The sequence below is a fragment of the Trichomycterus rosablanca genome, chromosome 1 (assembly GCF_030014385.1).
Source record: "Trichomycterus rosablanca isolate fTriRos1 chromosome 1, fTriRos1.hap1, whole genome shotgun sequence".
Lineage (NCBI taxonomy): Eukaryota > Metazoa > Chordata > Actinopteri > Siluriformes > Trichomycteridae > Trichomycterus > Trichomycterus rosablanca.
The window spans coordinates 52034046-52051544 of NC_085988.1; the positions used below are offsets into that span (position 1 = coordinate 52034046).

At 38.8% G+C, this 17499-nt stretch overlaps 1 protein-coding gene across 2 annotated transcripts in view; it reads right to left on the bottom strand.

Annotated features, from left to right (window-relative positions):
• ccdc146 (coiled-coil domain containing 146) overlaps positions 1–17499 on the bottom strand; it is a 43954-nt gene that overhangs the window by 1014 nt on the left and 25441 nt on the right. Inside the window, exons 9-18 of one of the 2 annotated variants that reach the window (XM_062994352.1) lie at positions 16703–16889; positions 14444–14536; positions 14184–14354; positions 12267–12355; positions 10827–10991; positions 10185–10409; positions 9635–9863; positions 2594–2722; positions 2039–2176; positions 1447–1695 (exon numbers count right to left, since the gene is read on the bottom strand). In XM_062994352.1, coding sequence (XP_062850422.1) covers positions 1447–1695; positions 2039–2176; positions 2594–2722; positions 9635–9863; positions 10185–10409; positions 10827–10991; positions 12267–12355; positions 14184–14354; positions 14444–14536; positions 16703–16889 — 1675 coding nt within the window. Of the gene's footprint in view, positions 1–1446; positions 1696–2038; positions 2202–2593; positions 2723–9634; positions 9864–10184; positions 10410–10826; positions 10992–12266; positions 12356–14183; positions 14355–14443; positions 14537–16702; positions 16890–17499 lie in introns of those variants that run through there. The other variant, XM_062994361.1, reaches the window with a different exon arrangement.

The window sequence follows — 17499 nt, forward strand, 5'->3', positions numbered from 1 at the left end:
CTGATGTTGGTCAGGAAGGCCTTAATTGATGTTCCAGTTTATTCCAAAGCTGTTCAGTGGGGCTGAGGTTGTATTAAAATAGTTGTAAGATCTGAAACATTTAAAGGGGATAAAATAGCACAAACAGAGGAAATCAGTGTGTGGGCCAAATACTTTTTTACAGCACTGATTTCAGCTTATTTTTAAGTGTGCGAAAAAACTTTGATATTTAAAATTTGAGTAAGGCTGTTATGGTTTTTGAAGAAATGTTATAAAGAAAGATACTTTGAGGTCCGTATTAGGTTTCTACAAATTGGATACTTAGTACACTGGTAAATAATTTGGGCTGTGCATCATGTAATATTAAATCAGTGGTATAAATATACATACACATTGTTATTAATTTGGTGGTGCAGACAGTTCTATAATGTCATTTAACTTTGTGGCAAGGCTGCTGTGCCAGTAAAGACTGCTGAAGATGGCTGCTCTTCATTACTGCTAGGTTTGAGCAAAGGACTTAACAAGTAGGTGTGCTCTTTCATGGATTGGTGACCTTGTGCCCAGTGATTCCCTGAGGAACTTCGACCCTGACCAGGATAAAGCAGTAATGAAAATAAAATGTAATGAATCCTTGGTAAGCAGTTTATTACCAAAATGTGAATTTAAATGTTATCTGATTATTTTGTGCATGTAAACAAACTAATTTGGCACTCAGCGTTCTTCATTGCTTAGTTCAGGAATGCTGGGAGCTGAGGGAGAGCAAAATAAGCCCTGTGGAGTTGGTTGGAAAACACCAGTCTAGTATCTAGTGCACTTTGTCTAGTGTTTGACGTTTGCTATGTATAAACAGACCTGCTTTTACCAGTGTTATGAATATAGTGATGTACACTCACTTCCAAAATTACACAAAAAAGGTTATAGTGAAATGTCTAATTAGCCTAATATCACACTAATAATATGAGATAAATTATCCTTGAAGGTCAATTATCCCTAGAAAATTAAAATCATTATAAAAATTAAAATCATTACCACCACTTAATCCTGCTCAGAGTCACAGCTGATCTGATTCATTGGACAAAAGGCAGAAAAGACCCCGGACAGGTCACCAGTCCATCACAGGGTACTCACACTTAAAGCAATTTGTAGTATCTTCAATTGACTTGATTGCATCTCTTTAGACTTGTGGGAGGAAACAGGAGCACCCAGAGGAAACCCAGGCAAACACAGAAAGAATTCCACACAGAAATGACCCGGGCTGCCCAGCTGGGGAATAAAACCCAGACCCTTCTTGCTGTGAGGTGACCGTGCTAGCCACCGCACCACAGTGAAATACTTGCTGTTGTTACAAGCTAAAACTTTTTTTTTTTTTAAGTAAAAACTGAGCCAATTAACCACGAAAACATCATGTCACGACTTTCATGACATACAATATCTGTGTGCTGTGCAAGACTGGATGATAAGAATGACCTGTGCTTTCTCCTGGACATCTGCTTGGTATTTCTGCTGGTCTCTAATATAGCACAGCCACTCCTGCTCTATGCTATCAGAAGGTGCCAGTCCCAGTTCCATTCTTCTTTGGCATGAGACAAGGTGCTGTTTTTGCTCTCGAAGCTCCTGTTGCAAACACAGAGATTGGGCCTGACGCATGGCCAGCTCGGACACCACAGCCATTAACTTTTTAGTGCACTCTTTAATGCGGCTCTGGAACTCATTTACCTAAGGATACACAATGATTACTTGAGGTTAGTGGGTACTTAAGAAATCACTGATCTTTAGGGATCTTTAAGCATCTAGAATTTCCATAAAATGGTGCAAAAATTTAAAAAACATCCAGTGAGTAGCAGTGCTAATAAAGTGCTTAAAGGAGAAAAGCTATACTGGTTCAAGCTGACAGGAAGGTTATGGTAATTTAGCACTTTAGCAGATGCATTACCACCTGTGCTTTTTCAAATTTAGTTTGCATAATGTACAAATGTTATGACAACAGATATTTTCTTTTGCTGTTCATGTCAGTGTTTGTTGGTGTGTGTGGTATGTATGAATGTTTGTGAGAGCTTACTTTCTTTGCTAGTCTAAGCGTCTCCTCTTTACCATTCTCTGCCTTTGCACAAATCTGCTGGGACAAATGCGTCACTTGCTCATAGATTAGCTCTTTCTCCAACAGCTGAGCCTCTTTCTCTGCTAGCTGCACCTCCAACTACACACACAAAATTAAGTAACACCTGCACACAAAATAAATAGCTGCAAACACTATATGGCCAAAAGTATGCAGTAACCCTCTTAACTATTGAGTTTGCATACTTTAGTCATGTCCATTGTTAACAGGTATATATTTTTTCATCAGGCACGTTATTCTGGTCAGGATTGTGGCAAGTCCAGTTCTATTGGGAAACACTTGGTGCCAATCCTGAGCTAGGCTTTGTCCATCTTCTTTCCCAGACATAGCTAATCGTGTCTGTGTAGACGTCCGGCTAGAACACTCGAATTTAAGCCAGGCCTTCTCATTACAAGTGCCTTTTTAAATGAATAAGAACAGCCATGTGTTTGGAATGCATAGCCATATTGTGTAAATGTTGGATCAGACTATAGATGCTTAAGGTGACCTGTCTTATACCTGTTCTATCTTTATGATGAGCTCTTCAGGAGTGGGGTCTTCATCACTCTGTTTATGTGATATTTTTTCTGAAGCTCGGTCCTTAAATGCTTTTTCCAGGGACATCAGGTGGTCCTTACACTCAGAAAGCTGGCAAAGAGCACACACAATCAGAAATCCATTCTCTCACATCTAAAAATCCTAATTCATATTTTGTACAGTAACTTGTAAATTTATGAATAACTTTAGATGTCAGTTATGATAACGTTTGTAACACAAAACTTCACTACCTAACCCTGACATGCTTGCTACCCTTCCACTCAACTCCGCAACTAATACTCTACTCTCTTCTCTTTCAACATCCCTCGATCAGCTCTGTCCTCCTACCCTCAAACGAGGAAAACCTTCTCACCCTGCTCCTTGGCTTTCAGATGCACTGCGCAGCAACAGAAGAGAATTAAGGGCAGCTGAGAGAAAGTGGAGAAAATCTAAGCTCAGTGGTGATCTCCACTCCTACCACGATCTGCTGTCCAGGTTCTCATCTGACGTGACTGCTGCAAAAACATCTTTTTACAAAGCCAAGCTTGAACAATCTGCTGCTGACCCACGTAAGCTTCATGCTATCTTTTCCTCTCTTTTAAACCCTCCTCCTCCTCCCCCTTCTGCCTCTCTCACTGCTACTGACTTTTCAACATTCTTTCAGGACAAGATCGACAAAATCAATCAATCCTTCTCTCCGACTGACCCACTTTCAACTGACTCTCAACCCACCAACACACTCACCAGCTTCACCCCACTCACCATGGATGAGGTTACACAGCTCCTCTCATCCAGCAATCCCACTACATGCGCACTTGACCCTATACCATCCACCATCCTCAAAGACATCTCACAGGACCTAATCCCCTTCATCACACCCATCATCAACAACTCCCTGCCATCAGGTGTTGTCCCTACTGCTTTTAAGAAGGCTCAGGTCATTCCCCTTCTTAAGAAACCTACACTAGACACTACAGACATCAACAACTACAGACCTGTCTCACTCCTCTCTTTTCTATCCAAAATTCTTGAACGTGCTGTCTATAACCAACTATCTGCCTTTCTCACTCAGAATGACCTCCACGATCCGTTCCAGTCTGGCTTCAAGGCAGCGCATTCTACGGAAACAACTCTTGTAGCGGTTACTGAGAAGCTTCATGCAGCCAAAGCAGCCAAACTGTCATCTGTCCTTATTCTTCTTGACCTCTCTGCAGCCTTCAACACAGTGAATCACAGCATTCTCTTGTCCACTCTCTCCAACCTTGGAGTAACAGGTTCAGCATGGCAATGGATGGCCTCCTACCTGGAAGGGCGCTCCTACCAAGTGTCATGGAGGGGATCCATATCTCCCCCATGCACTCTCTCAACCGGTGTTCCTCAGGGCTCTGTACTTGGCCCACTTCTTTTCTCTATCTACACCCGCTCTCTGGGCAAGGTCATAGCCTCCCATGGCTTCTCCTACCACTCCTATGCAGATGACACTCAGCTCGTTCTGTCATTTCCTCCTTCAGACACGCAAGTCTCAGCTCGCATCTCAGCATGTCTGCAAGATATCTCACAATGGATGTCGGCTCATCATCTAAAACTTAATCCCAGCAAGACAGAGATGTTGCTCATTCCTGGAGATCAGTCTCCAACCCAGGACCTAGTAATTTCTCTGGATGACTCCCAGATCAGACCATCTGATAAGGTAAGAAGTCTTGGTGTTGTCCTTGATAACCAGCTGACATTCTCTCCTCATATAGCCAACATGACAAGATCATGCCGGTTCCTCCTGTACAACATCAGGAAGATTCGTCCATTTCTCTCCAGGGAAGCTACCCAGATTCTGGTGCAATCACTTGTAATCTCATGGTTGGACTACTGCAACTCCCTTCTGGCTGGAGCTCCCATGTCCACGATTAAACCCTTACAGCTCATTCAAAATGCAGCTGCACGTCTGGTTTTTAACCAACCCAAACACTGCCACATCACCCCACTGCTACGTTCTCTTCACTGGCTTCCTGTAGCTGCACGCATTCAGTTTAAAACACTGACGCTCGCCTACAAAGCCAAAAATGGACCAGCCCCAAGCTACCTTCGTGGCCTAATCAAACCCCGCTCTGTACCACGCAACCTCCGAGCCTCTAGTCTCGCTCGACTTGAGCCCCCATCCAGGACTAAAGGAAGACAAGCATCAAGGCTGTTCTCTGTTCTAGCGCCGAAGTGGTGGAATGAACTTCCTCTGTCTGTCCGAACATCTGAGTCTCTTGCTGTCTTTAAAAAACGATTAAAAACCCACCTTTTTACTAAACACTTAGGCTGACTTGTACTTATTTACTAACATTTTGTTCCATTCTTCTCCATTTCCAAAAAAAAAAAAAAAAAAAAAAAAAAAGGCACTTTGGTTCTAACAGGTTTTAGCAGATTTGTGTTCTTTGACTGTTGTTTTCCTAAACTTGAGAAATGAAATGTTCACTATAGAAGCACTTCTGTAAGTCGCTCTGGATAAGAGCGTCTGCTAAATGCTGAAAATGTAAATGTAAATGATAATATTCCCATTACGGCATTGCGTTAACGTCAAAAGGACAAAAGTTTACATACTCTTTACTAGGGATTAAGATTTTTGCAACTGTTTTTTTTCTTTTGACAGAACGTTTGTAACACAAAACATGTTCTTTTTTCCTATACTCCCCCCTTCATCTTTCAGAATCTTTAGAATGGACTTATTCTTCCCCTTTTAAGGAGAAATCATTCGAAAGTGGAAACCAAACAGATGCCCCCTATCAAAACACTGAAACCAAATGGTGTTACATGATAAGACTTTTTAAGGTGTTTGAGCATTTTCTATTAAGGTAGTCTATATTTTGTGCTCTGTATTGCCTTGGTTTACAACCTTGTATTATTGTACAAACTACTATTTGTGTGATGGTCCGTTTTCAACACAGCTCTGACAATGATATAGTTCTGGCATACAAGTATATGAGAACTTGAGTAGTTTCTATGTATTAACTTTGTAGTCACACACTTTAGTGCAGCAGCATCTTAAAAAGGTTTTACTGATGGTCTACAGATTTCCCTGATATTTATAAAATCTTTTAATAGTTAAAAAAAAAAAAAAAAAAAAAAAAAAAAAAAATGCTAAAGTTATGGTCTTTGCTAGCCAGCATCGAGGATGTCACCACCACAATACAGGAATAGCTTACACTGGGAATAATCCTTGCTGGGTAAAAAAAATGCTGTAGCCTGAAAAAATGGATTTTCTTCACTCCAAATAGTTAATCTACATACACCATGTTGACATAAGGCAACTGTACTTTCTACATGCTTAAATTAAAGATTTAATGGAACATTTATTACTTCATTGTTGGTTCCAAAAAACACAATTCCAGACATTAGCATCGGCACTCAGCCACAAAAAGCAGTGCTGTAATCTGTCAGTGCAGTGTTTAAAGATAATACTGATAACAGACAAATGCCAGGGCAGTTTCTGTATGACGCATTTAATACTTTTACAGTGTGTTCTTTCCACTAGTTTTCCTATAAATGGAGATGAAGGCAGGCTTCAGTAAAAGCCAATGTTAAACACCTTTTACACAGTACTTAATGTTTGTTTACATAAATAGTTTACTTTTTTCATTTTATATCATTTTCAAGTTTAAGTTCATTTCCACTGCTCTATTCTTGTAAGGGTCATAGTTGGTCTAGTTTGTCTGGAATTACAGTGCATCAGAACACCTCCAAACGCTGATCCATTGCGGGGCCTCGGCTAATTCCTCCCACTTAGACACAGCCACTCATGTTTGTATGTAGACACCCAACCTGTCCAACTCTGTCCCAACTTTTTTAAGTGTGCTGAAGCCATCAAATTCTAAATGGGTTTATATTTACAAGTAGAGTTTGTACATACAGTTGAAACCAGAAGTTTACATACACTATATAAAAAGACACATGAAATCAGAATAAACTCTTCCTGTTTTAGGTCAATTAGGATTACCACAATTATTTCTATGTGCTAACTGCCAGAATAATGAAAGAGAGAATTTTTTAAGGCAATTTTTACTACTTTCTTCAAAGTCAAAAGTTTAAATACACTAAGATTACTATGCCTTTAAACAATTTGGGACAGCCCATATGATCATGTCATGTCTTTGGAAGCTTCTGATAGGTTTATTGGCAACATCTAAGTTAAGTGGAGACACCTGTGGATGTATTTTAAGGCACACCTGAAACACACTGCTTCTTTGTGTAACATCATGGGAAAGTCAAAAGAAATCTGCCAAGATATCAGGAAGAGAATTGTGGACTTGCACAAGTCTGGTTCATCCTTGGGTACAATTTCCAGATGCCTGAAGGTGCCTCGTTCATCTGTACAAACAATTATACGCAAGTACAAACAAGATGGGAATGTCCAGCCATCATACCGCTCAGGAAGGAGACGGGTTCTGTGTCCCAGAGATGAACGTGCTTTGGTCCGAAATGTGCACATCAACCCAAGAACAGCAGCAAAAGACCTTGTGAAGATGCTGGCTGAAGCTGGTAAGAGTGTGTCATTATCCACAGTGAAACGAGTACTGTATCGACATGGGCTGAAAGGCCACTCTGCCAGGAAGAAGCCATTACTCCAAAAGAAACATAAAAAAAGCCAGATTAATGTTTGCAATTGCACACAGGGACAAAGACTTTAATTTTTGGAGACATGTCCTGTGGTCTGACGAAACTAAAGTTGAACTGTTTGGCCATAATGACCATCGTTACGTTTGGAGGAAAAAGGGGGAAGCTTGCAAGCCTGAGAACACCATCCCAACTGTGAAACATGGGGGTGGCAGCATCATGTTGTGGGGTTGTTTTGCTGCAGGAGGGACTGGTGCACTTCACAAAATAGATGGCATCATGAGAAAAGAACATTATGTGGAAATACTGAAGCAACATCTCAAGACATCAGCCAGGAAGTTAAAGCTTGGGCGCAAATGGGTCTTCCAAATGGACAATGACCCGAAGCATACTGCCAAACTGGTTACAAAGTGGCTTAAGGATAACAAAGTCAATGTTTTGGAGTGGCCATCACAAAGCCCTGATCTAAATCCTATAGAAAATGTATGGGCAAAGCTGAAAAGGCAGGTGCGAGCAAGGCGGCCTACAAACATGGCTCAGTTACACCAGTTCTGTCAGGAGGAATGGGCCAAAATTCCTGCCAACTATTGTGAGAAGCTTGTGGAAGGATATCCTAAACGTTTGACCCAAGTCATACAGTTTAAGGGCAACAGTACCAAATACTAATGAAATGTATGTAAACTTTTGACTTTGAAGAAAGTAATAAAAATTGCCTTAAAAAATTCTCTTTCATTATTCTGGCAGTTAGCACATAGAAATAATTGTGGTAATCCTAATTGACCTAAAACAGGAAGAGTTTATTCTGATTTCATGTGACAGTGAGAAAAAACATGCACATGTGTCTTTTTATATAGTGTATGTAAACTTCTGGTTTCAACTGTATACATGACATGGCCCAATGACTGTGGACACCGCTTATGATTATTAAAAAAACTCAATTATATTAATTAAACAATATCTTTGCAAAACAATAACTTTTTAAAACAATAATTTAGGAAAGGCCTTTTTGTTATTTTATTTATGCATTTTCTTTCCCTTTTTTCCCAATTTACACGTGTGCATTCATGCGTAAGGCCAGTATTCACGCAAAGAGATCTCGGTGCTCCTTCACTTTCTGTACAGGTGCCTTGAGCTACTAACTAGGGTCCCAGCCTACTTTGAGTCTGGTCTTTTCCCTTTAATGGCCCATTTTGCCAATTATGCCCACTTGGGGGAGCCCAGACGACTGGTAGCAGAGCTGAGGTTCGGGGAGTTCTGAATCCCAGCACTGGTGTGTTAGCAGAAAGGCCCTTTTCTGCTTCAACATAACCTTGTGCCTGTGCATCAAACAAGGTCTATAAAGACTGGGTTTAATAAAGTTGGTTAGAAGACTTAGGTGGCCTGACCTCAACTTGAAATGAAATGGAATGTTGACTGCAGGCCAGGCCTTCTCATTTAACAGTGGTGCCTGACCCTACCAATGCTTTTTGACTGCAGTTCCCACAGCCACACTGCAAGTTCTTGAGGAAAGCCTTCTCAGGGAAATGCAGGCTGATATAACTGCATTGGAGAAAGTCAAATTCCAGCTCATGGTTGGATGTTGACATTTTGTATAGATTGTGTATTTATAAACAAAACTTGTGTTTGTTGCAATACCATTTATGACTGGCATGTCTACTAAAGTGCCAACCCCTGCGGCTGCTTGAAACCGCAGCTAAAGTACTGTGAAAAAGTAATTTATTACATTTAAATGTTTCAAATACTCACAAACCTTTGGATAAAAAGTAATTGTAAAATGCAGCTGGTAAATTATAATTTCATTTTCTGAAGATTTATTCAAAACCTATATCATTCATGTAAAAAAGTAATTGACACCCTAAACCTAATAACTGGTTGTGCCACCCCAGCAGTAACGATCACTATAAAACTGGTCATCTAGATGTTTTGTGGCAAATGTGAGATAAGCCATTGTGTTCTTTTTGACCAGCAGTGGTTTGCACCTTGGAACTCTCCCAGGGATGCTGAGTGAGGCAAGTGAAGCCTGCAGTTCTTCTGCTTTTTTGTGACCTCCTGGATGAGTTGTTGATGCGTCTTAATTAAATTTTAGACACTTTTGGGAAGGTTCACCTATGTTCCATCCATATTTTCTGTTTGTGGATAATGGCTCCCACTGTGGTTCACTGACATCCCAGTCTTAGCTTTTTAACTCTATCCAGACAGGTAGATTTCAATGACTTTGTTTTTCTCTGTATTTGTTTTTTCTTCTGTATTTCTTTACTGTATTTGCTCATAAGCATAAGTACAAATCAAACTGGATTTAAGGTGTTCCATAAGGCAGCGTTATCAAAAGGCATACATCAATGTTGCTTCCTTAATCGCAATCTGACATTTTCCCAACAAATCAGTGCATTTAATCTTTTAAAACTGAACATTTTTAAAGATTGTGTTCACCTGAATTTGCAGTAATGCAAATTCATCTTCCAGGGCTTTCTTGGAGGGCACCTGTTTCTTGCACAAGTTGATTTGCCTCTTCTCTTCATTGATGAGCAGCTTAAAGGAATGTATCTCCTCTTCCAGAGCCTGAATTTCCAGAGTTCCTTGACAGATCAAACTCTCCTGCATATTTACCTTTTCATATGAGATACACAGCTCCTGTTCTCTCGCCAATAGCTGCACACCCCTGTCACACACACACACAGACTCATACAGACATGTATTAACATGGACGTCTGGACTTCTCAGCATGGCCAATGAGCATACTTTGGGGCAATTAAAAACTAAAAATGTGCAATAACATTTTTTTATTACAATGTTTATTTTATTATTGAGTTTAATATTAAGGAAAAAGATTTTTTTGTTATTCATTATTATTTTGATTATATCATGACGTTTATGTATGTTTAAGAAACTAAACTAGGCTTAAAATTTTGTGCTGGAAAAATCAACAAAACAGTGTGACAGTTGTGTGAAAAATCAACAAAACAGTTGTGAACTAGCTCACCATGTGTTGCGGCTCTGAACAGAAGCTTCATAGCTATTGCACATGTGAAGCAGGTCTTGCTCTTTTGCATTGATAATGTGTGTGAGTTTGGTGATGTTCAGCCTCTGCTCTCCTCTCTTGTGGCACATTTCTTGAAGCATCCAGTCTACCTTGGAGATGTCATTTTTCAGGCTGTCCTTTATTGTGTGGCTATGAGCATGTTTAAGACGAGACTTCTGCAACAGCCTATAACAGTCAAAGTTACCAATACTGATTATAAATAAAGAAAAACAGTCACATTTGGCAATTTTTTTTACATAAGCCAATGTAATGCCAAAGGCTACAAAAAAAAGTAAAGAAAACTGCACCAGTAATTGTAAACATTATTGATGATCAGGCTATTTGAACCTTAGTGAACCCCTTCCTAGGGTTCAAAGTGCTCTTTAAGGGGTGACCTGTCCCCTTACTGATTTGGTTTAATTTATGTAATGTTTATCTAAGTGAATAGCCTCACACATATATTTATATTGTTTATATTAAACAAAAAGAAAAGTTTGTCTTTGAAAACAACAAAATCTTAACAGTTGGTTACATTGTTTGTACTTTAACTTTCATTATTGTGGATTGGTCACCTGAAATGCTGTTACCTTCTAACAAACACACCTGTCTTTATTGACTGCATTGGTGCGCAGAATCTCAATCTCATTCTCCAGAATTTTTAACTTCTCTCTCATCTCGGCTGAGCGCTGAGTGGCTAACTGGATTAGGTTTACACACTTGTTCCGCTCGCCCTTGATGATATCGTATAGCTTTGCAAAAACACAAAGTCTGTCCAGAGCAGAAGCAAAACATTTAGCATGAGCACATAGGCTTATCACCAAATTTTTAAACAACAATAAAAGTGTCAGAAATGTATAAAAAATACAAGAACCATGGCTAGTACATATAAAAAGCTTCATACAAAAATGCATTTCATTACCTTATTATAAATGAGCATTTTTCTGTTTTACATTTTTAATTTAGTTTAAAATATTGTATACAGTAATAAAGAGTACTTAAAATACTTAAGTACTTGAATTATATGTTTTTTATTTATTATTATTGTTTTATAAACAAATTAAAAAATGTTAATATGTGGTCATATTTTAACAAAACTGTAAGTTAAGTAAACATTTAGGAAAGGTTATGAGCATTTGCGTGAAATTTTGGCTAATGTTTATGCACACCTCTAAAAGGTTACCGCTACAGTATTTCACTGCGGTTGAGGTCTGGGCATTGTAAACTTTGACTTGGCTATTTACACACCCTGATTTTCTTTCTCTTTAGCCTACTGCATGTCGATCTTTTGTGCTCTTGGGATCCCTGCTTTGTTACATAAGCATACATAACTGTCGGCCCAGTTTGCCAGATGGCCCGATATTTGTCTCAAGAACATTCTGGTATAAATTTGAGGTAATTGTTGTCAATTACTCCAAGTTTCCAAGGTCTTGTGGTTGCAAACTAGACAAAAACATCACATCTCCACCACCATACTTGACAATTGGTATGAGGTGTGATTTTGTTATAGTTTTTAATCTAACAAAGTGCATAGTTTTTAGGGGTAAATTGCGCTAATTTACTAGCACTGGGATTCAGGGTTCAAATCCCCAGCAGTGTTATTGGCTGGTTGGGTGTCTACATAAACACATCATAGGGTCCTGTCTGGGGTGTGTTACTGTATTGCAGCCACTGCAACCTTGACCAGAATAAAGTGATAGTAAAAGATGAAAAAATTTAATTAATAAATGTAAGGTTTTAATATTAAAGCTTAAATGTTGTAATATTTTAAAAATGTTGCAATATGTCATTTTCTCTTATCTTTTCTTGGCACTAGATGTCATTGTCTTGATGGCAGCACTAGGTGTCTTATGCCTCCCTTTAATAAGTTTTCTATCAAAACGTGTGCAAAAGTAGACTTTATTGCATTCTTAAATAAATTATTTTAAATAAATTACCATGTAGTATGACAAAAAAGGATTGTGATGATCTATTTTAAAACTTCATTCTTTAATGTATAGCAGCTTTTCACTTAATTGTTCTTATAGCCACTTTGTCATTTCCTACCTTGACTGAATCTCCTGGTACCGTTTCTTGTGCTCCTGAATCTGCAGCTGTTTGCCCCAGACATCCTGTTTGATACGACTGCATCTCAACTGTAAGTAGTTAGCACAGTTAGCTAACTAGCTCCTATCTGCTAGTGATCAGACTAATAAATTCATGTTCTTCAATAAGTCTGAGATCAAACAGATGTAATAATCCCAAGCATTAAATAACTCAGAACTAAATATGAAATGCAAAGATCATCTTAAACTATCTCAGCCATCTCAAATGTTCATTAAGCTGATTAGGGTTGCATGATCTGCACAACCAATTTTTTGCCACTTTTTTTTACCATGTACATATGGCACTGGTAGTTTCAAGAGACTTTTTTTCAGTTTACCTAAATTTGTAAGTTGTGCGTGATATTTTTTTGAATAAAGTTTTACACAAACAGGACTGGAGAAGTCTTTGTGATATCTGGAAACAATATTCAACAAGAACAATGGACAGAAAAACAGCAAAAAGAGGTAATTGCAAACAAAACAATTGCAAACTACAAACAAAACAGCAATTGCATTCTGTGTAAAGTTTAAAACCTGCACATTTTAAAAACCAGGTTTTTAAATTTAAAACCTGTTTTTGTGAAAGTTAATTTAATAGTTAAATGATGTTGATGTTTTACCTGCTTGCTTCTCATTTTCATTGCCTGATTGTAACATCTATTTTTCCAGTAACAGCTTATGAAAAACATACAATTTACTGCCTTTATACAGAGATAAAATGAATATTGAGCAGTATTAAGATCAGCCTATTGGTCCGGCCCTCCACACCAGTTTCTTATGTGGTCTCCTGCAAAATTTAATTGCCCACCCCTGGTCTTTATGGATTCCTCATAACTACTGCAATTACAGCCACTATTGACTGATTGATGGTGCCAGAGAAGGGTGGATGATGCAGACTGGTGCGCGACTCTCTGTGCTGATACGAATCCCCATATGAACTGGCATCGTATAGGTTTAAAAAAAAGAAGCTATTTCACACATCGAGTCATGTGTTAATTACCTTTTACAAATGCAGAAAAGGTGACCAAAATAATGAAAGTAAAGCAATAAATAAAAAACATAAAACATCTACAGTCAGCAATAAAAAATGGATAGAAAAAGGATAGCGCAGAGTTGAGAACTGGTTGTCACAATTGAATAGGCTGCACCAACCTTCTGTGACAACACAATTTTTAAAAGGGACAATAGAGAACCCTCAAAACAAGCTGAAGAGGGAAATACACAAGTGGCACCCCAATCCCACCAAGCTAAGTAAATTTACAGGAGGAGTCCGTAAAAGGGCCGTCAAAGCTCTGAGTCAGCTCCCTTATCCAGGGCGGTTCTGCTTTGATGCCCAAAAAATGGTGCAATACTGGGTGAGTTCTCAGAAAGAGATGTGCTTACACCACCGGAAAACCAGACCAGAGCAAGCCTGCTATTATGGTTTCAAAGAAAGAGCAGGCTGCCAAACAAAGAAACTGGTCAAGTCTGTGTGAGAGAAAACATAATATATAAAAACACTCACACCTGGAGCAGGTTAAATAGGTTCAGGTGATTCTTAGTTTAAGAAAAAATTGTCAGATCAATTATAACTAGCTTGGCAGATGAAGCAAGATTCTGAAACTGTGCCCAGATTGACCTGTTACAAATGTAAAATGTAAACTGTGCCACAAATCTTTATAAAATAAATCACAAATAATTTGTACTAAAATCATCCATGGTAAAAAGTTTTTTTTTTTTTTTTTTAATTTATTGAATAAGGCTTTAGTCTTAATCTAATGCTTACTTTTGTTGTAGCTCTGTGTACCTTACAAACCCTTCGACAAAATTGCTTTTTTTAGCTGTTCATGCAGCTTATCTGAAGCATATGCACTGAATGAATTAAAGAAGCTTAGTGTACCTGAGCTTTGAGCAGTTCACGGCTCTTCTGATCTCTCTCATCTGCTTTGATGCGAGTCAGGGAATGAAGATGGTGAAGCTCCTCATGGCAGATACTACACTCCCTTATCAGAGCTTGCTCCTGCTGTATACATTGCTCCACTACATGGGCTTCAGTGCCTGTCAGTGCCTGCTGCTTTCGCACATACAACATACACACACATGCACAAATCAAGTTCAAAATGATGCACACAAACAACCTGTTAAAGACTTTTACAGTACCTGGTCAACCAATTTCAACTTGAGGTTGTCTACTTCCTCTTGCAGAATATTGATTTTCTGTATCAAATCATCATTTGTAGGCATTATATTCCTCTGCAAGAGACAAACAGAATGAAAAGCATTTTTGAGAACATAAGGTGAAACAATTTTGATGTTAAACATCTAGTTCTCTTAATAAATGTCTATAGGCACTATTATTAAACCCCCAGTCTCAGTCCTAAGAACATCTCAGTCCTCCTCCGACTCGTGCGAAGTCCTAAAAGATAGGGTTCCTATCTTTTACACCAGTGCTTCGGTGGATTCGCACATGAGGCTTATCCACTTTCTGCCTCGGTCTGCTAACCAGGGTCCTTGCACAGCGTTTGAAGACCCCACCCACTTGTCCGGTTATTTTCCCACCCAGCAGACACTTTTGGTCTGCTGCAGGCACTGCCAATTGACCCGCTAGATGATGCCCAGCCGATTGTTAGCAGAGCCGAGATCAAACCAGTTGCTAAGATTGCTAAGGCCTCTGGATGGAATTTAGTTTCTCCCATTGCCAGGATACTGGACATTCCCAATGGTGTCTTTAGGAATGTTCAAGGTCTTAAAAATCTTTTTATACCCATTGCACTTTTAGTGCAATAAAATGATCTTTTCTCTTAGTATTTGTGACAGCTCCTTAGTTTTCACCATGGTTGCAACACACCTGGAACACCTGAATCTCTGGGTGGTCTTATATAACACATCACAACTAAAGCAAAATTAGGGTTGTTGTTGAGTTCCCAATGGTTTAGTCATGTTGTAACCCAACTTTAGCTACTACGGACTAGTAGTAGGATATTATGTAGGGGCTAAATAACTGCAACATGGCAATATTAACAAAATATCCTGCTACTTTAAAATAGTATTATTCTTTTTCTTTTTTGATTTGTTCCATCATTCAACTTCAGACTTTATTTAAAGGAAAATCTAGCCCTGCAGAAAAGTAAAAGTTATGAATTCTTAGATGGTGGGTTAAATATTTACAGATGCAACTCTGTCTGTCCATCCAACTGTCCTTCCATCCACCTATTTACTTATAATTGGGACCCTAATACCAAAACTGAATGGTGACAATAAACGGAACCAAGCTGACAGCCTACTATGAAAAGGCAGCATGATGGTGTTTTTAAAAATACATATTGTGTTTATTGACAAGTCATATTACCACCAATATTCATATTTATAGATCCTGATTTTTTCATTTATTAAAGTTATTCCTTCAAATACCTGAAATGGTACAACATCGGTCCAGAGAACTTGCCTTCAGCAATTGATTTTCAAGAATTTTACTTGTTTTAATATTTCTCTACCACCCCAAACTGCCTACTCTTAATTGCTAATAGCTCTGAGTATGTGAAAGTATGTGTGTGATGCCTGGCAATGGGCACTTTAATAACTTACTTGAGGCTTTTTTTAGCCTGTAACAAAAACTTTATTAGGTCAGTTGGATAGTTGCAGTAAAGTACAAATAATTAAACCCTACCTGTACTCGTCTGGACGAAAATCTGTATACTAAAAGTGCTTGGGAAATATAATATTTATGCCACATGCTTTATTATATTTCTGAGAGCTTTGGTGTAGAGTGAAACTAAATAAATGAAGCAATCATGTTTCCTATTATTCTGACTAAAATGTTGTTTCTCAGAATGAAACTTCCGTTTTTTTCTAAATTAATGCCTCACATGCATAGCAAACTCTCACTTCTCTTTAAATACTTCTCCTGTTAAAAGTTTTAAATATCAATTTAAATTAGCAGAAATTGTGTAATGTGCTCGGGTGGCGCAGTGGTCTATTGCACTAACCCTCCACAGCTGAGATCCAGATCCATTTTCCAATCCCAGCTGTGTTATCAGTTGGCCCAGTTGGCCCAATCACTAACATAATTGGCTTTGTCTCTTGGGTGAACTAGTGCCCTGTTGCAGGTATTCCTAAATTGAGCTCAACGTTTCCCTGGAAACCAGACACTGCCACCCTAACCAGTATAAAGTGGTTAATGAAAATAAAATGGAATTAAAAGATTGTGTAATATGACAAGCAATATTAGAGACATGTTACAGAATTCTTAAAAGCATGATTTTGTAGGTGACAGAGGTATAGCTGCTTGTTTAATCAAGGTACACAACAATCACACAGATTCACTAGCCCTAGAAGAGATGCTCATTTCGACGTACCAAGAATTTGTACTGGCAGAGTAAACTGAGTTAATTTCAATAAGACTCCAGAGAGCTTACTAACCTGGACCATGGTTTTGTTGTAGAGCTCCTGAGTGTGGAGCAATGCATCCTTAGACAGTTTATGCTGCAGCTGCATCTTCTTTAAGCTACGCAGCAGCCTGTCTTTCTCTCGCACCTTCTGGACCAGGCTGTCATGAAGCGCCTTTCTCTCCACCAAAATGTGGCTCAAGTTGATGTCCAGCAATCCTCTTAGTGTAACAGAAATTAATTACATTTAACATCAATGTAAAAATAATGTCTTCATAACTTTGTTACTCTTTATTAGGTACACTTATATTTACTGATTATTTTATAAGCTATATTATGCTAGTCCACTACCACTGGGATCCGAGGTTTGAATTTCTAGTGGTGCTGGTGGTTGGATGACCATCTACAGATATCATTGGTTAAAAGAAGAGCGTATGGCCAAGGCCCTGTGATAATTTGGCGTCATGTCCAAATGTGTTACTACATTGCGCCTAGTGACCAGACCCATCGCAACCCTGACCAGGGTAAACAATAAAATAAAAATAAAAGATCTTCAATACAGATGAACATCTGTACAATTGTCACCTCTCTGTAGGCCATTTAGGGCAGTGGTAGTTTAGAAGTTTAGGTACTAGACTAGTAATTAAAAAGTTGCTGGTTCAAGCCCCACGTTTCCAATGTTGGGCCCCTGAGCAAGGCCCTTATCCCTCAATTTCTTGGACTGTATACGGTCACAATTGTAGGTCCCTTTGTACATAAGACTAAATTCTTTAAATTTATCCAACAAATGGGACCCCCATAAACACCCCACTGACCAGATAATGGGATAGG